Below are 21,047 nucleotides of genomic sequence, written 5' to 3'. Positions count from 1 at the left end.
AATATAAATCACTGGTAATAATAGATATATATAAAAATCTTTTATATGTTATTTTTAATTTTATTCTTATACATCGTAACATTAAATGTCACATCATTTAAGTGGTGATAGATCAATCAATAATGTTAAAATTTAACAATATACGAATATCAAATTGATGAGGACCAAAAATTCGTATTTTAAAAAAATAAGAAGACTAAATGTTTCTATTTTAAAATAGAGGGAACAAAACTACAAATTGACGAAAATAAAAAGATTAAAAGTTTAATTTAACCTTAAATTTATTAAATAATTAAATTAATTTTATATGCGTAAAAGATAATGTTAAATGATTTGTTTTTATTAAATTAAGTTTTTTAATTTAATAATTGTAAGGCTTATCTTACAACATGAAGAATCAACATGATACTCTCTGACATGATTTTCATTAATGTAAAAATAGTACTCAGTCAACGAAAATTATGTTAATAAGTACATTTACTTACACCATGTCCATGAGTTATTTATTTTATTTTATCAAACATTTATACATGCTTAAAGATATATCTAATCAAGTATATTTTAACAATTTTGATTTTGTTTGCAATCAAAATTGTTCTATTTTATAAAAAAATGAAAAAAAAGTTATGTATTTTCATCTACATAGTAAAAGAGAAAATTATATCTTAAATAAAAAGAAAAGCATAATATTTAAATCCCTCAAAGTAATGAAATGTCAAATATAATTACTTAAATCGTAACATATCAAAAACTCGTTTCGAACAAGACGAAATCAATGGAATGATTAAGACAGTAGCCAAATTAAAATTATGTGTGGTATGCATGCAGATATCAGATTGCAGATTAGTGTCATGCATGTGCCATGCCAACTTCCTTGCTCATCCTTTTTGGATTTTATTTGCTTCTGCCTTATGCCTTATTTCTTCTTTCCAATGAATGCACATTTCCCTCAGTTTTAACTCGTGTCATGGTTGTGTCCAAATTTAAACATTAGATTCTCTTCATATGTACTTTCCTAAGTTTTATCACAAGTCTGGTGTTAAGTTAGACTCTCTTACTATTGATATAGTATTTTTCAATAAAAATTAAACTTACAAATATAAACATATATGATATTTTTGTTAATAATAACAATTTATTTTTAAGTCAACACATCTTAAAACTTTATGTTGTCGAGTTGAACATCTTGAGTATTTGTTAATCAAGAGAATAGAATTTAGTTATGCCCTAAATACCCAAAAGAGACAGAAGAAAAAAAATGGAAGTATCTCTTTATTTGTCGATCGACATTAAAATTTAAAAGGTCAACTTTTATTGGTGATTCATGATGATAAACAGTTAACACATATAGAACATGAATTGTTTGGCTCTTTCTTTCTCTTCATCATGTAACACATGTACATGACTCATATTTATTTCCCATCATTCAAGAAATTTGGTCTTCTTGTCAACCTGCTACACATAAAATAAGACACAAAACTTGTCTCTATTATACACACTGTGACATGATCCAAGCATTCCCATCTCAACTTTTGAACTTTAGCGTTATGTGAATCACATCATCCCTTTTTATTTGTTTAAGGCATCAATCGCATATCACACACTTCTCCATATGCTGCACCCTTCAATAATATAGCATATAGTAACGACATGGACCACTTACATATATAATATATTATGCAACAACATTTGTCCTCATCAATAACATCTCTGTCATTTCCTGCCACATGTATACGACCTTAATGAGACAAATCTATATAAATTTTTTATTTATTCCTCTTCAATTAAACAATCAAATTTTCACTATATTTTTTATTTTTTATTTTTACTTATTTATTTATCTTTTATCTATTTATCTTCGCTCTATTTTTTTCCCTCTTTACTATACACACAGTAGATGTTAACATTTCTTTTATCAGGTGATTCTGTGACCTCATCTTTTACACGTTGCTCTGGCACCATGTCTTTGGCATATTAGTATTTGCCTTTTGAAGCTGATTCCGTGAATTAAATAATTGAGTTAAATAATTTTTAAAGATTACAAATTTTTAAAATAATTTCTTAAATGTCTATTGGCTCAGTTTATTTAAAATTTAAATTATTTTTCAACAATAAAATTTAGGCAAAATGAATTTTGGCACGTACTTCAAATTTTTAATCACCCGTTTTATTCTTCAATACTAATTATAAATGAAATTTTAATTATTTTTAATGCTTGGCTTGTTTTGTGTGTTGGTCAACTGCTGAAAAAGTGAAAAGATATAATGATTAATTTCTGATCTGGACTGGACCCGAATTCTGATCTTAAGCCCAAAGACCGAAACTGAGCCCGCTAAAATCCATAGTTCAACACGCGGCTATATTTGAATTTGACCAATAACGACACCCAATTCCGGAAATCTGGGAATACCTGTCAGAATTAAATGCCTTCAACCTTTCATTTCACATTAATTCTATTACTTTTTAGTATGTTTATGCATTTTTTCTAATATACATCCACAAAAAATACCTTCAAATCTTAAATAACATTTCTCTAAAGTTATGTTCACAAACCATGATTCATTACACATAATTTGGAAAACCTAATTGTAACCATACCAAGTTGATCTCCAATGCAAGCAATTGCAACACTATTATATTCTTGTAATGATGTTGGTTCAAGAGATGCTCTAATAATAAAAGAAAAAAATATTGAAACTCGACTCGATTTAATGCATATTTAAAAAATTGAATGGAACTACGTACTTCTATCATCGGATATATATGACCCATTTTTATTCAGTTTGGTAGAGTAATCTTTTAATATTTGCTAACCTTATTGTATTTTAACATTTGTAGATATGATAAAGGTTGAATCCAAAAATTACAAAAAGATTCCTCAAGCCTACAGAAACAATTAAGTTACGAGATTTAAATTGTAAGTGTATCTGTGTATGCATCCATTCCTTGTAATTAGAGATGACAACGGGGTGGGTCGGGTACGGGTTTTATGATATTTGTTTCCGTTCCTGCAACATAAACTCATCCCCGTACCCGTATCCGTATTCGTCGGCTATGTGATTTTCATCCTTATTTCCGTTCCTGTCGGGTATCGGATATACTCGTACCCATACTCGTACGCGTAAAAAATTATTATTATTTTTTTTGCAAAAAAAATACATAATATTTTTAAATTATTTTTTTATTATATTATAATTATAATTAGATTATTTCTTTATTTCATATTTTAATCAAGAGATTTCTTAATAACTACGTAATTATAAATGTTTCACATTATAATAAATAATTACATAATTAAATCGGGTACATGTACAGGTACGGGACGGGTATGTATATACCCATACCCGTACCCGTACCCAGTTTAATTTATTGGGTTTTACCTGTACCCGTACCCATATCCAGTCAAATCAGGTATTTTTCGTCAAAGTCGAGACGCATTCAAGTATTACCCACAGATACGGGTTTATTTGCCATCCCTACTTGTAATACCTGTCACTCTGTTTCATTTCTTTACATTCTATCTTCTCTTTCGTTGAACTAAAACAACATTTAAAACAAATAAAATTATTATGAACATGCCAAGATTACAATATATTTGTCATAAAATGAATAAAGCTTACACAAAAAATAAATAAATAAAATTGAGAAGGGAGTATAAGAGTCCATACATTTGTCCTTAATTCCATTTGTATACTTGGAAGATAAAAAAATAAGATACAGAATTAAAGAAGAGAGAAGTGGGTGAAAATTTTGGTAATTTCTTCATTTGTATATTGAAAAAATAGGAGAGAAATAAGGATTGATGGGTCCCATTTATTTTTATTTTTACCCAATATAGGCATGAAATGTGAGGGAGGGACGACTGTTGGTTTCTTTTTTCATTTTTATAATTTTGATTAATAACGCATTTTTTATACCAAAAAATAAATGTATACTTTAAATAATTTTTTTTATTAATATAAAACGTTTTTAATACAGTCATTTATTTTTTACTGTTTCAAAAAAGAGAAAAAAAAACTATTTATTTCATTTTTATTTTCATCTATTTAAATAACATAATCTTTTTTTTTTCCTTTTCTCTCCTTCAAGTTTCAACAAATGAGTCTTACTTAATTGGTTGAGAATGCATACATTGTTATAAACATATGATATCGATAGATAAAAATAAGAGAAAAATGTTTATTTTTTTTTTAAATTATTGAAATTTGATTTTAGTTTCTTTAATTTTTTTCTTCTATTTTAGTCTCTAATTTTAAAATATATCACTTTTAATTAGTCCTTGAAATAGTTTAGATAACACTTAAAAATGATTATAAAACGTTATCTAAATTATTTTGAGAGTAAAAAAAGGCATTTTTAAATTAGGGTATCAAAATTAAACAAGTATTTTTGAGATACCAAAACTGAATTTAAAAAACTTTTGAGAGACAAAAATATACGTTATCTTAAAAATAAAAAAGAGGGTAATTGATGAGTCCATTATTTGTCTACATTACCTTCTCATAGCACAAGAAAAGCAACCTGGATCTTGGCACTCCCAACATTTTCCTTTTTATATTGTTCCAAGACTTTGATATGCTACAACCTCTTCACTATAGTTTAATTTGTTCCTTCCTTTGTCTTTTTTCAACCATATATTCCTCCCATTCCAAAACTCGACACAACTAAGTCCAATTGCCACCCCTCTTCCAACTCTATCATCTTAACCCAATCTCAATTGCACATATATATAAATACACACACACACTTAAGTTCTCATCAATCAACACACATAATCTCTACCTAGCAAAAGGTTGGAATTAAAATGGAGAGTGCTCTTGGTGAAGCCTACAAAGAACACCCTATCCACCTTGGTCACATTGTCCCCCTAGACTTTTCTTCACTCCCCACCTTACCCGATTCTCACGCATGGTCTCCATCCAACGATGACTATAGTTTCCCATGCAATGATGCATCATCATCCATACCCATCATAGACCTCATGGATCCTAATGCCATGCACCTCATAGGCCATGCATGCGAGACGTGGGGTGCGTTCCAAGTGAAGAACCATGGCATACCCTTTGGTGTCATCGAACGTGTAGAACAAGAGGCCAAACGTCTCTTCTCTCTTCCCACCCAACAGAAGCTCAAGGCTCTTAGATCTCCCGGTGGCGCCACCGGCTACGGCAGAGCTAGGATTTCACAGTTCTTCCACAAGTTCATGTGGCACGAAGGATTCACCATCATTGGTTCTCCATCTCATGATGTTAAAAAGATATGGCCTAATGATTATGCACACTTTTGGTAAGTACGATGCAATAATACATATTCTCATGCGCGCACTTCCATGCAACGTCCACACTCATATGCATGTGTTAATTAATTTACAAAGATAAGATTAATTTTCAGTTTGGTTCCAGCTAGTTTTGGAAGACAAATTTGAGTTTTTCACTAAAGTATATGTTGATTGCCTAAAATAATAAATGAAATGAAAAATATATATGTAGAGAGAGAGAGAGAGATTGAGTTACTAATTTTGTCCTTGTATATAAGTTGCATGTGATATTAATTAAACTAATCCAACTACCACATGGTATATAATAAATTTACTTGAGAAAACTAAGGTTAGAGGTCCTTTAAAATGAAGTAGTAGTTAACAAAAGTCTTGAAAACTTCAACCTGCAAATAAAATTATCGGTGGAATATTGTATAAGCTAATAAAGACAAATTACTGATCAACCTAGCCAACAAATACCATGTCTTTTGTTGTCGTTGTTCTCCACTGAAAATAGACATTTCAAATGTGGTGCATGTTATTCAAGAGTATATATATGATATCATTGTTGTACTAATTAATAATCTTATTGTAATGATCTCAAGAATATTATTAACAGATGAGGTGATTAACTAACTATATATGCAGTGATTTGATGGAGAAGTACGAGAAGGAAATGAAGGTTCTAGCGGAGAGACTAACAAAGATGATGTTAGAGTTGTTGGGAATTAGGGAAGAAAAAAGGAAGTGGGTTGGTTCAAAGAACACAAATGGAGCAGTTCAGTTGAATTTCTACCCAAGTTGTCCAGAGCCAAAGAGAGCAATGGGTCTAGCACCACACACCGACACATCGCTATTCACAATCCTACACCAAACCCAAACCACAGGGCTTGAAATCTTCAAGGAAGGAAAAGGGTGGGTTCCAGTGCACCCCCACCCTAACGCACTGGTCGTCAACACAGGCGATTTCTTCCACATCATGTCCAATGCGAGGTTCCGTTGCGCGCTTCACCGTGTTACTGTGAATAGGACTCGGAAACGTTACTCTGTCGCTTATTTCTATTATCCTCCGATGGATTACGAGGTTTCTCCTTTCGATCTCAACTCTGCTGCTCGTTTTCGTCCTGTCACTGTCAAGGAGTATAATGGGATTAAGGCCAAGAATTTTGGACAAGCACTCTCTTTGATTAGTACTTCAAATTAACTAATATATGTACTATGTATTAATTCCTTACTTTATGTAGCTAGATGCCTAGATGGCTTTTTAATTAATGTCAGCACCTTCACTAATAATATGTTCGAAATAAAATATAGGTTTAACGATTTTTTATCTTACAATTTTATAAATTTTACTTCTTAATTTTTTTTAATTAGAATTTCTTATTTTAGGTTTTTTTATTTATATATTTTTTAATTTTTATAGTTGCATAAACTTTTTTTTTAATCTTTATAATTAAATAAACTTTCTATTTAATTAGTCTTACAATTGCATTAATTTTCTCGTTTAATCTCTTGTGAAAATAAACGACAAACATTAAAAAAAACAATATATATATATATATATATATATATATATATATATATATATATAAATTAAAATAACTTTTTTCAAGTATAAAACCTAGAAGTTAAATTTATAAAATTATAAGCTCAAGATAATTAAACATATAATGTATAAGTAGAAAATAATTTTCATCTTATAATTTAAATTTTTAAGATTGAATTAGATTCCCACTCCTATTTTAAAATGGTATCCATCATAACTTATTTTAATTTTTCGTTTAATCTCTTATGCAAATAAACAACAAAGATTAAGAGAGAACAAAATTAATATATATAGAAAAATTAAAACGAAAAATTTTCAAGTATAAAAACTAAAAGGTAAATTTATAGAATTATAGAATCAAGAAGGTAATTAAACATATAATGTATAAGTAGAAAATAGTTTTCATCTTATAATTTAAATTTTTAAGATTGAATTAGATTCTCACTTCTATTTCAAAATTCGATCATAATTTATTTTAATAATTATTATTTTACTTATTAGTGTTACTCGGATTATTTGAAAATGTCTAATTTTACAAATTCACATATATCTCACAAATTTTGTTTGAAATGGTACTCGGCGTTAACTATTAGGAAGTGTAGGCGAAGTTTAGTTTTAGCACATGCAAATTAATGAGCTGCTATAATAAATCCCCAGCCATCAATTTGGGGTAACCACACTATGGGTGGAAAATGGAAATAGACCATGTGCCAAACCAAACAAGTCATTGTCAAAGAGGCAAGTCTTCTTTGAAATATTTAAAGTCTAAGTTTCCGTATCAAATATATATAAGTCAAATTAAAGTGAGAGACCACTCGTGTATATATATATATATATATATATATATATATATATATATATATATATATATATATATATAAGTCGAATTAAAACTTTTTACTCTAGTATTCGAATTTGGAGGGTTGTGTATCATTCGACTATTCGATTGATTGAGCAGTCTAAATTGAATCCTTTTACACTCTGGTACTTAAGTCTAGAGGACTGTGTACCATAAACTCTTCTTCCGATTAATCAGGTCGAGCTGAGAATCTCTGCATTCTAGTACATAAGCCTAAAGAGTTGTGTACCATTCAGATCTCTAATTGACTGAACATGTCGACCATTTAATCACTAATAGGTTTTTGACTAAGTTGGCTGGATAGTCAACACTGGATAATCAATGTCATGATTTTTGCATAAGCTCAATTATGATCATGAATGTGATTCATGGGCTCATTATAAGATATAAAGACAACGTGCATTTTATGGGATCGTCATCAAGAGTAACAAATTTACACCTTCAACACGATACCAACATATATAGAGGGTCAAGGGTTTAAAATATGCTAGATTACACTTATTGAATGTTCTGGACGTAGATGGTAGCTAGTTTCTAATGGTCGTCCTTCATATCAAAACAATTTGGCACCCACCATGGGGCACATGTAAAATTGTATCTCACACTTTGATTGCTTGACATGAACAATTGTTCACGATGACAAGGCCACTAAGAAGCAACATTGGTGTTGGAAGGAATGGTTTGGCAGCAGTAATATCAATGGTGCCAATATACACAACCCTCCTCCCTAAATAAACCTACATTGCAAGAAATTATGGTAACGATGGAAGCTTTATGAAGATTTATTGTTCAGTTATTTAGTCGACCAACTAAGTTGAATTGAGACTCTTCACATTCTGGTGCTCAAGCTTGGAGGGTTGTGTACTATACGACTCTCTTTCCAATCAACCAGATCAATTGAGACTCTTCGTACTCTGGTGTTAGAGCTTGGATGGTTGTGTACCATTTGAATCTCTAGTTGATTGAGCATTCTGAACTGAGACTCTTTCTCTCTGGTGCTCAAACTTGGAGGGTTATGTACCATTTGACTCTCTAGTTGACCTAGTAGTCCAAATTGAGACTCTTCACACTTTGGTACTTAAGCCTGGAGGGTTATGTACCATACGAATCTCCTTCTAGCGGACCAGGTCGAGCCAAGACTCTTCCATTCTGGTGCTCAAGCTTGGAGGGTTGTATACCATTTGGATCTCCAACGACTGAGGAGTCTGACCATTTGATCACTAATAAGTTTTCAATCGAGTTGGCTAGTAGTTATTATTAGAATATGTCGATGCCATAATTTATGCATGAGTTCAATTATGATCATAAATACGATTTGTGGACTCATTATAAGACATAGAGATAAGCACCATACACATTTTATGCAATCTTCATTAAGAGTATCCAATTTACACCTTTAATACAACACCAATATATATAAAGGGTCAAGGGTTTTGAATATGATAAATTACACTTACCAAATATTTTAAATCTAAATGATTGTTAATTTCTAGAGATCATCTTTCATACCCAAAGTATTCTTTTTTAACTATGAAAATTCCTTTTTAATTAGAAAGAAAAGAAACTAAAACCGGTAATTCAATCTTATCTAAAAATCTCTCAAGAAGTTCATGAGAAAAAAAATAGTCTACATACATATACGTAAATAGCTTTTACATTAATCTAATTATAAATTAATGCGTGCAGTAAATATGGTGATTTTTTCTCTCTCTTCTAATTAGCGTAAAAGTCATCCTTACTGTGATTTCTAATTGATTTTCAATACAATTTTTTTATACTAACCTTATTAAAAAATAAGTTCAATACTAATAGCAATTGATATAACAATGCTTAATTTGTTGTGTATAGTATTTTTCATTTCTTTAACTTCGTGATTAAGAAAAATAAATAAATAAATTAATCAGTTGGTTGGAATAACAACACGTTAAAAGAAAATTTGAATTTGATTAGAAATTCGCCTAAAAATAACTAATAAATAATGAAAAATTAAAAGCCACCACTTATAAGTCTAATAGTAGGATCAGTTTCAGTGGTTTATATGAAATTTTAAATTCTAATCTGATTGTTATACAGTTAGAAAAGATAATATAAATTAATTTTTATTTCCACCAATGTGTTACACAAGGGGGCACTTGTATCTATATTTATATTTAAGTGCAATATATACATATTAAAGCAAGTTTTTCAAAGTTATCTAATTAATACTGTATATAGTATGATGACTTGACCCATTTGAAGTCATCTAGCGTGTTATGTCAAGTATTAACGTGACATGTAATGCAAGTCTACATTAACATGGCTTCCTCCAAAATATTCCCAGTTATTTGACACAAATTAATGTATTAATTAACGCCACGGAAAATGTCACGAAATATCAAGTATCCACATGACACTCTTAAAACAAAAATAAAATTTCAGGTGAAAATCAATTTTAAAAATGGTTCTTACCAAAGTTAAATTTTTACTACAAAAATTCATAAGTATATCGCGCATTAGTATAGTGTTATTTTAACTTATACATATAGATGTTTTAGACTTGTAATTAGTTAATTAATTACCGAATTTGGATTTATTATAATATCTGTTACACAAAAAGTATATTTTAAACTTTTTTTATCAGTATATTTTAAGAATGAGAACTTTAATTTATAACATAGTCATAAAGGTGTATATGATTATATTTATTTGATTATAATATGGAAAAGTTTAAACATAATGGGCAGCTTCATATCTGTACAATTTTCGGCGTAGCGTTGAGTCAGCTTCGTGCATGGAATTTGGACTTACGAAGAGCATGTAAAACACTTGTAATTCGTATATATTTAAGATAAAAATTAACAAGGTTCATGCATGTTGTACAAATTAAGACGTGTACCATGAAGAAGAATTGAAGAAGAATGTGTCAAAACAGTTTGTTCAACATCCATTTCTCAACGTGAGACTTTGACTGCAAAAACAATGGAGAAGATGTAAAAAGAAAGAAACAAGAGACGTAAAACATACAATAAGATAAATCAACACACATTCCAAACCCCTTCATTCATGTGAGACTATGGATGATTTAGAATGAACAACAAAAGTATTCATTTAGTAAACTTATTGATTAATAATTTAAATTAGTAATATTAGCATAAGTTACAGAAATTATTTGAATAAATTAAACTAAAAAAATTATAAAAAGATCATAATAAGAAGTTTCATATACGTAAATAATTAGTTACATATAAATTCTTTGAACTCCCAATTTTTGTTCTTGATTTCAGTTTGACCTAGCAAAACGTGTAATGTTGATAACATAGGAATTTGTAATAATGTTGAATTCGATATGATGACATTAAAAATCAAAGAAAGAGGAAGTTGGAAAAGTACGCGCACTTTGTGATGGAACAAGACTTACACAGCCTAAATACAAAAGGTGTAAGAGACTACCCGTAATTCGGGGACTTAAAAGTGATCTAAATCGATTTAATCACTTTTTGGATCAAATATTTTTACTGTTTTGGTCTTATTTAATTCAATTCGATCAAGCTTTGATATTGTATAGGTTAAATAACTAGTTATATATTTTTTTACTTAATTTAATTTAACTCAGTCATATTATTATTATTATTATTATTATTATTATTATTATTATTATTATTATTATTATTATTATTATTATTATTATTTATATCAGTATGATTAGTTGCTCAAATAATACTCTATGGCTTTTGTTTAATAATGATGATAACAAATTTTATATTTTTAGATTGATAACATTATAATAATATAATCTATTTATTTTAAATTATATTTTATATTAATATTAATTATTTAAGTCAATAATAATATAATAAATTAATAAATTAATTTTAAAAATTAATTTATATTACTATTTATTTTAAAAAGCAATAATATTATATTTATAATAAGATATCAAATAATTTATATTTATTATAAAATATTTAAATTTTATAATAAATAAAATTATATTAATTTGATTGACTTAATTTAATCTAACATATTTATCGTCGTTGAATTTTAAAAAATATATATAAACTCAATCCAATCTATTAAATTTTAATCAAATAAATAATACATTCTTGTAAAATTGATCAAACCCATGGCGTCCATCCACTTATATTCCTAATCAACGCGAGCATATTTGTTTATTTATTTATAAACATCTGCAATTACATTGCATAGTGTATCTCTTAATAAACCGACAAATATTTGAATATCGACAAATCAGAATATCAACAAATCAGATGTGACGCCTACACTCCATTGATTGTGCTTACACAGGCCACTATTGGGTTGGATTCAAATAATTCTTGCTGATCCAATTGGAATGAGTGAGGATTTAACGAGTTTTTAGTTCGAGCTAACTCAATCTAAAATTAATATTAATAAAATATTAATCATATAATTAGTTGAGACATATATTATTCACATAGTTTATATTAGTCTTGTTTAACGTGTATTAATTATATAATTTGTTTAATTCTATTTTTTACATTTAAAATACTTTAATAAATCAACACAATTACTCAACCCAACCAGAATTGGATTTCACAGAAAATACAAACCTAACGACCAATCCACTTATGTTTCATTAATCAAGACATTTACACTCTTACTAGTTACTACTATGGTCCGAGTGGGGTAGTGTTTACAGTGAAATTTTATAAGACATTTTCTATAGGACCAAATTAGTAGAAGTTATACCTTTTTATCAAATAATAATAAAAAAACATTCCATGAATGATTATGTAAATAATAAATCTTATTATTGATATCCCTAATTATGCAATTTCAATTCTTCTAACATGTTTGATTTCGCGGCAAGTCAAGAAAAAATCTACATTAATTTTCACGTCTATATTAAAACTACTCTATATAGTGCATGTTTGGATTAGATTTTTAAACGTGATTCTACATTCTCTCTCTACATTGAATATAGATTTTACGTGAAAGCAAAATTTTTTTACTTCAACTAAACGTGAAAATTCACGTTAGAATTGAAACCCAAACATGCACATAACCTTAAGTTTTCACACTGTTGATCCCATTTTTTGGTTCTAACTCTAAAGAAAACAACTTTTTCGTTAAGCATCTAAGCCAGCATTTGATGATAAAATTTTAACTTTCAAATGGCAACAATAAATGTTAATAAATACGTAGACTCAAAATTCTATCCTTATTGTTGCTATTCTAATCTTTCATACAGATACCAAAATTAAAATAAATGTCAAGTAACTCAGTTAAATATTTAACAACACGTTATCTAAAAATACGAAATCTTATGTTAAGCAATTAAGTTATTCATCTAAAACTATCATTTTATCATTTTTTTTTTAAATTGCAGCTATAAAAATAATTTTCAATCCTTTGAAAGGGTTGCATATCAATGGGGAATTCCTATCCTTACTGGGATTTTTAGAAAAACCTGTAAAGAATGCTTTATATTGCTGTAAAATAAATTTGTACATAGCAATCAATAAATGTGAATCATCATAACTGCAACTCATGCATCAGCTTTTAAACTGCAGCTGATTCTGTTCAATCCATCCAACATGATGGTACAGATAAATACAGACATTGGAAGCCACCTTTTGCTTTGACACAATACAATATTTTGTGCAACATAACCTCCAAGTTTTCGGATATTTTCACTCGGAACTTGGACACCCAAACCTCTCATTCTTCGCACACTGGGCCTGGCAAAAAAACTATCTAATAAGTCCCCAATATAGAAACGAGGCAGAGAATAACAGCAAGCAATTTTATATGAACAACGAACGAAGATTCCAACGATGAAGAACGTAAAATCAAACATGGATCAATGTCGTATGTGCATCGGTCGTATATACTCTCTTAGTTATGCTTTATATATATATATAAAGAATTTAAATGACACCGATGTAATTTTTACTAATTATTACACCATTTAATAATTTTTAACTAAATGTGAATTTTGACGACCTAACCATTAAATTATAACTTCATGTATATTAAATTTTGTTAAAATTGATCAATAATTTAAAGGTAATCAAAATGTTTATATTTTAATATATTTTTAAATATATATATTGTGTTAATTTTATTTTATAAGAATAATGTATCAAATCATCTTGAATTAATATAAAATTTTGCATATATAATCTAAAAGTAAGGAACTTTCAATCTAACAGTAAGTTTTGAAAAATTCACATTTAATTGAAAGTTATTAAGTAATGTAATAATTAATAAAAGTTATACCAATATCGTTTGAATCCTTTCACTCTTTCTCTGTCATTCTGTCTATCTCTCTCTCTCTCTCTCTCTCTCTCTCTCTCTCTCTATATATATATATATATATATATATATATATATATATATATATAAGTTTTTGTACTAATAAAGATTAAATACCACAATTTGATGAATGATTTCATTTTATTGTGACTAGTTGACTATAATGACATGCTAAATTGTTAACTTGGAAAAACATTATTTTTTTTCCCCTTTTAATTTAAGATCTTCATCCTTATTTAATTTTATATGATATAAAATGAAGAATTTTATTAAAATATTAAAGTTAATAATAATAAATAAAAATAACCTAAAATTCTATTTTAAGCAACATTGGACAAAAAATAAAAAAAGATTACAAGCTAGTTAAGTTTATTTAAAAAACAATCAATTAACTGATTTCTTGAATACCCTCTATAAGTCAGGAGGGAGGGACTAGAGAGTACCATTCATAAATTAACTGGTGCTTTATCAGCTAGACAGAACAATCAATTATGAAACAAAGGAAGAGGTTAAATAGACGCAGACTTGGCACCCAAAAATAATCATAAAAAAGCTTTAATTCTCCATCACCTACACTGCCATCCGATGAACAGAAGAGCTTACCTGAAAAGCTTTCAACAGAGCATAGCAGCGCTTCTGCTCACCGATTGCTGCAGCATACCTCTGCTTCAGATCATTACGAATTCTCTCTTCTTCTTGAAGCCCTACATGAACCCTTTCTAATTTCTGCACATAAGTGCAGCAGTTAAAACTCTTACAGAAAGCACATTCAATGAAAAAATATAAACATTACGAAGATAGAAAGAAAAATCACATTTATAGTCAACTAAAATTTTAATTTCAACACCAAAATTATCATGAAACTGAAGTACTGAACAGTGAACATTGATTCAATAGATTTATTATCCAAATCATAATTATTTTAAGGATGTAACTATAATCAATGCTAATTAGTCAATGCAGAAAGGAGTGACTACCATGCGTGATGGTTCAGACAAACAATTTGTCCCTAATGAAATTTGTTCAATGTTCTTGGAAATCCTAAGTTAAAATCAACACAACACATGAAGAGCTGCAGTTAACTCTTCCAAATTTATCATTAATGAATGCTAGAAAATAACATTACCTGTTGACTTCCCTTGACAATTCCTTCCATAGAATGAACAAGTTTTGTACGTCCATCAGTGCTACTAAAGGCCTCTTGAAACTGAACGCAATTAAAAAGAAACTGTTTAGATAACATTAAAGAAAATGCAGACTTTCCCCTATAAACAATGAAATGCTAGGTCAAACAGTTCCTATTCTCCACTGGATGGCGACAAGATGGAGTGGTGGCCGGCACCCAGTGGATAAAAAATTGACACCCAACCACGCCCCACCTTTTTTTGTGTAATCCCATATTTTTTGAAAAATAAATTCTATAACAAACAAATTTTAGATCAAAATAATATATATAAAAAAAATGTTCAGTAATTTAAGAACTAAATCAAATTGTTAATTGTTAGCACAAAGTATATTTAACTTCATATTTAATAATAATAATAATAATAATTATTATTATTATTATAGTTTAATTATTATTGGGACAGAGTCAGATTCGTGGCGGGAAACTATCTCCACAAACCTGCCCTTGCCATTTATGTATAGAGGAAAACCTTAACCCACCATCAACCCTGTTAAATTGGGTTTCCTTCTCATCAAATTCAGGACAGGAAAACCTTTCTGACTTTGAGGTCAAGAAAAACCTCAGACCAAAATATTCTGTAGTATCTGATTAACATTGGTAAGAGGTAAAGAAATTGTCCATGTTCCCAATTGCTTAAACTATAATAATTTAGGATAGTTGGTTATCAAATCCTAGATAGCAGTGCAGAGCTTAACCTTAATTACAGTCACCCTTAGCAAGTTGTAATTGCAGCCTCTTTGGGTAAAACTTGGATAATCCTTACCTTACAAACTTATTTTGCAGAGTTGAGTCATAAAACCCAAATTCAAAGATGTAGAATAAAATATTTATCTTGCAACTATATTCTTTCATGTAGTGACCATACTGCTATTTGTTATAGCATTTAGAAGTTTGCCACTACGCACTGCTATTTGGGATAGACAGCAGGTAGAAGGAAAAAGTAGTTTTGGTTGCTGTATAATTGGTGCACTGCCAATGATAAGAAAAATGCCATAGAGATAAAAAGACAATAACATGTTAAAGAAAAAATCACCAAACCAAATGCTAAAAAGAAAGACTTATAGCATGTTTCCAACTCTCCAATGAATACCTGGGAAATGATCGAATTCAATAAAGATGTTTCCTTTAACATCAATTCTTTTATTTCCAAGAAAGCATTGTAGGTAGCATAGTATTTACGAGTTTGTCGATGTTTCCCCTGTACATAGTCAAAACCAAGAACATGCATAACAATTAGAAGTTAGAACTAGCATGACCATGATTTGATAAACAACAAAAAACACTATCCTCTCTCTAACTTAACTTTTCTCTCCTTAATAATAAATAATTTTTCATCAAAACAATGCATGAACCTGGATTTGCGCATACAGTTCTGATAGCCGGCGTTCGTACCTGCACATACACAAATGAAGAATTATCCAGTAAATATATTTAAGACTGACAACTACGTTTCACATTCTTATTGACCTAACCCTGTCATACATGCATGACTCCTTTCCTCTCTTCCAGGCACCAAATGGTCCAAATCTATAGTTATTTTTCATTAACTTTTTCCATATAATATATTCTACTTCATCTCATAAAAGGGTACATTTGTGGTGGGAGATAACTCCCACATGAATTAGTATATTTTACAGACTAGTAGGCTTATGTAAAAGTAAAAGTAATTGATAAGAAAACTTCCTACCAATAAGAATGGAATAGAATATTAAACAGGGATGTGGTATCTTTCTATCAAATTTCCTATCCAATTTAAGCCTTGTCAGCCTCTCACTATCCCGTAATCAAAACCTCCCCAAATGTTCACAATTTTTTTTTCTTTTTGTGAAAATTAAGAAAAAATTAAAATGTAAAAAGCAATTTTATTGAGTTCTTCTTTCCCCTACCTCAAGTTGAAAGTGTGTTCAAATTGCAAAAAATTGAAATAAAGTAATGCATGTGTTTCAAAGAGTTTTGAAGACTAAAAGGGCATTGGAAAACATGTGCAAATGAAATTTGAAAGAAAATATCCTGGAATAGTTTAGTTGCACATAATTAGATTTACAAAAGAACATATTCAACTTCATTTGGCGAAGAGTTATAAGGAGTGTAATGGAAATTATGTACAAGTGAAAGGTGAAAGAAATAAACATACTGGATGACTTCTGATTGACATGGTAGGTCATCAATCTGTCGTCTTACTGCTACAATATCCCTCAGTCTAGCAGCAAGTTGCTAACACACAAGGAAAAGGCATGAGGTTTATAGTAATTGAAACAGAGGAATAAACAACGATCAAGAACTAGTTAAAAGTGTAAGGTTTTAAATAGCAAATTTCAAATGCAATTGCAGCTGCAATTTTACTGTTTGGGAGTTTTTTGCAACTATATCATGACCCCGATTGCAACAAATCACATTAGCCCACATGTTCGGCAATTTCAGTAAATGCAGTGTAACCACAACAAAAAATTTAAAACCATCGAGTGCCACAAAATGAGAATAAAAGGAATAGGAAACAAGTCCACTTATTAAGACTGGTTTACCTTTTTCATCAAATTGACTTTTTCAATTAATTCAGTAAAAGAACAATGTAGTCCGTCAGAGAGGTTCTCATTATCACTGTCATTTGTTATTTTCCTCTCTAATTCACTAATTTCAGCTTGAAGTTCTGATTGTTTAGAATCACGATTGGAATGAAAGTAATTTTCCTGCTTCTGAAGATCCTGAACCAAGATGAATAACATAAGCAACACTTATTACTATGTTTTAGTGTAGGTTTGTACTTTTAATATTAAATAGATTAAAAGATACAATTCACCTTCAAAGATGTCATTAAAGAAACCAACTTCTGTACAGCAGAATCAGCATCCTCCTTATTGATTCTCTTTTGTATAATATTTAATTGCTTCACAACATTCATCTTCCGGTGATTCTTTGGACAAAAAACAATAAGAAGAAAATAAAATAACAAAGCCAAATAAACCCATAAGAACATACATGTAAATGTTGCTAAGGATAGCACTTAAAATAAAACAAAAGAAACAGTTATCCAATTTCTGTTAACATTGACAGAATAGGCAGGAGAGGCACAAAACTAACAATCAACTTAGATTATAAAAGGGGAGGATGGGGCATGAAGGCATGTTATCATCAAGAAAGAGCCAGCTTCATATCTAACATCTTATCCATCTCACCAACCAGTTCATCCAAGTTTCCACTCAATGTCTCACTCGAAGCTCTACATTCTTCCACCTCAATGGTATTTTCAGCACGAAAAACCTATACAAAAAATCAGCACTACATTAAACACGCAATAAACACAAGGTAAATGCAGAGAAAGGTTCTTTTTTAGTGCAATGGTGACTATGAGAATCAAATCTAAGTCCTCATGCATCTATTCCAACTTCCATCACTAAATGCGGAGAAAGATTAACAAACATTTTTGTTTTTGAGTTTAATTTCTATATATTGTTGATATAAAACAATTACTCAAACAGTTAACCAAAAATCATTATTGATATAATTTTTAAGTTACTGTAAAACAAATTATTATACATGGCGAATTTGTGACTAGAAGAGAGTGTAAATTATTTAGTACATATTCTTATTACTAAAAAAGTATATTAATTTTAATTTTCATACCCTAAATAATCATAATAACTCAACATAGGACTTGTTTTTTTTTTTTTTTTTGATAAGCAAAAAACATAATATTAAAAGAAGGGAGTACAAAGGGTACTCCAACCTATATACAAAGTTAAGGCAACTGCTGAATACATATCAATGACTCATTTAACCAATTTATGTATACTAGTTGTCCCTCATTCAAACTTGCTGTCAACCATTTCCATGACCTATATTTGATAGCATCTATAATCTCCCCAACATTTACTAAATCATTGTTAAAGACAATGTTATTTCTATGTAACTAAATACTCCATACCACAGCTACCCAAATAGTTACTACATACCTCCACTTCTTTTTCCCACCCACAAAACCACACATATCCAATAAAAGATCCTCTAAACTCTTTGGCATACATGAAGAGAAGCCCAACCAATACCAAATTGAATACCATATACTTGTCGAAATAGAACAATGCAAGAATAAGTGCTTCACCTCTTCGTCTTCATAATTACATAGGGCACAAGATTCATTTAAGAACAACATACCACGCTTCACAAGCCCCTTACGTACCGACAAAGCTTGTAATAACAATTACCAAGAGAAAAGTAGGACTTGTAATACCACACTTCAACATAGGACTTGTTTAGTTAAACTTTTCCAGAAATACTTTTCGCATAGAAAAGTAGGAATGAAAAATGAAATAAGTTTCGCTGTAAACTAAAATTGACTTATACATAAGTTAATTTGTAGAAGATCTCACCAGTCAGCTTATCCAAATTCTTAGTTTTAAGTTATGCATAATCTAGTTCTAGCTTATGGATAAGCTAATTTTGATTTTTACTTCCTATTTTTTATCCTAGAAGTGCTTAAAGAGAATTTTATCCAAACTGACTAAGCTTCCATTCCATTCTCATCAAACATGTTACATGTACATCACCAATCCTTTCATTTGAATCAGAATCAAAAGTTTCGATCACTATTATTAGCAACAGTTTAATACCTCGTTGACACGGTGTTCTCTATTTTGCGGAAGGTGCGAAGTAAGCCACTGAATTACAGGAAGAAGAGGCTGAGTATGAAGATCTTGAACGTGGGAGGGTCGAAGAGGGTGCGGGCATCCAACTAATCTTAAAGATTCCTCAATGCCACGCGTGTCGTCGTGGTCTCTGCAAGGCGAGTTAGAGCGCAGAAGAAAACCCTAACCGAATTGATTGAAAGGAAAGAATAAGAAGATACTTGCATTAAGGCAGCGATACACCAGGAGAGGCCGCCGGCGATCTTCTGAGACGGCGGTGCATCGGAATTTGTGGCGTCAACGTAGCCGGCTGCGTGGAGAAGATCCAGAATCTGCTCCACACTGCTCGAGTTTGATTCTTCGTCCTCCATCCTATGCCTACTCTTTCTTCCTCACTCGAGTTTCCTTTTGATATTCATTTTTACGGTTTTCAATCTCAACGGCTTTGTTTATTACATTTTGGGTTTTTTATTTATTAATAACTAAAAATATATTTTCAGCATAAAAATGAATTAATCGAAATATAAACATATATATAATGTTAAATTATAATATTAATTATAAATAATTAGTGGAGCCGAGGCACTTCGTACCTCTGTATGTGTACTATCTTAAAATTTAAAATAACTTATATATGGAATGAATTCATTTGTTGACATATAATTATATAAATAATTTTATTGAATATGATGTTTTATTATCATAGAATTTTCTTAATAGGATCAAATAAAAATTCATTTCAGGATGATTTTTAGGTTCTTTGCAATTTATGATAGAAATTAAATGTCATTCTACTATTATTTTTAGTTAACATTAACATAAATAAAACATATATCAGAATTAATAAATAATTAAATTAAATAATGTCATACCTTTCAATAATAAATTTCAATTCTTTATATAATACATTATCCATAATTTCTTTGATTTTAAAAAACTACAAAAATAAATAATACAATGTCATGTATCAATATGAAATATTTAAAATTTCATGTAATTTATTTTATTTTATGAAAGAAATAACCATAACCTAAAAAATAGAGATATTTTATTTTGCATGAAAGTTGTCAATATAACAGGTATTACTCAATCTTGCATTTTCAAGTGTCTTAATATTAAGAAAAATATGAGTTAGAATTGATTTAAATGAAGAAATGTTAAAATTATATTTTTATATCTATTAAATTGACACATAAAATATTTTCACAACCATATTATTATATTACCTTTCTAATTTTTTAGAAAACAATTATTTTTTCACCATTTTCCAAATTTTAGTTAATACAAAAGAGTTGAACACT

At 29.4% G+C, this 21,047-nt stretch overlaps 2 protein-coding genes across 2 annotated transcripts; one reads left to right on the top strand and one right to left on the bottom strand.

Annotated features, from left to right (window-relative positions):
• The first annotated feature begins 4,603 nt into the window (after positions 1 to 4,603).
• LOC109788607 (gibberellin 3-beta-dioxygenase 1) lies at positions 4,604 to 6,580 on the top strand. Its single transcript, XM_020347377.3, has 2 exons — positions 4,604 to 5,286; positions 5,906 to 6,580. The coding sequence occupies exons 1-2, from the start codon at positions 4,805 to 4,807 to the stop codon at positions 6,459 to 6,461; spliced, it is 1,038 nt and encodes a 345-aa protein (XP_020202966.1). The 5' UTR covers positions 4,604 to 4,804; the 3' UTR covers positions 6,462 to 6,580.
• A 6,497-nt stretch (positions 6,581 to 13,077) lies between these two features.
• Positions 13,078 to 20,183, bottom strand: LOC109788618 (paramyosin-like protein). Its single transcript, XM_020347391.2, has 11 exons — positions 19,972 to 20,183; positions 19,732 to 19,897; positions 18,302 to 18,382; positions 17,922 to 18,035; positions 17,647 to 17,826; positions 17,259 to 17,338; positions 16,477 to 16,516; positions 16,215 to 16,322; positions 15,065 to 15,145; positions 14,542 to 14,664; positions 13,078 to 13,361 (listed from the first exon to the last, which is right to left on the bottom strand). The coding sequence occupies exons 1-11, from the start codon at positions 20,115 to 20,117 to the stop codon at positions 13,314 to 13,316; spliced, it is 1,167 nt and encodes a 388-aa protein (XP_020202980.1). The 5' UTR covers positions 20,118 to 20,183; the 3' UTR covers positions 13,078 to 13,313.
• Between the last annotated feature and the right edge of the window lie 864 nt (positions 20,184 to 21,047).

The sequence above is a fragment of the Cajanus cajan genome, chromosome 6 (assembly GCF_000230855.2).
Source record: "Cajanus cajan strain Asha chromosome 6, NIPB_CcT2T_4, whole genome shotgun sequence".
NCBI lineage: Eukaryota > Viridiplantae > Streptophyta > Magnoliopsida > Fabales > Fabaceae > Cajanus > Cajanus cajan.
Note: the sequence above shows the minus strand (reverse complement) of the source record. Positions and strands in the feature narration are given on the sequence as shown.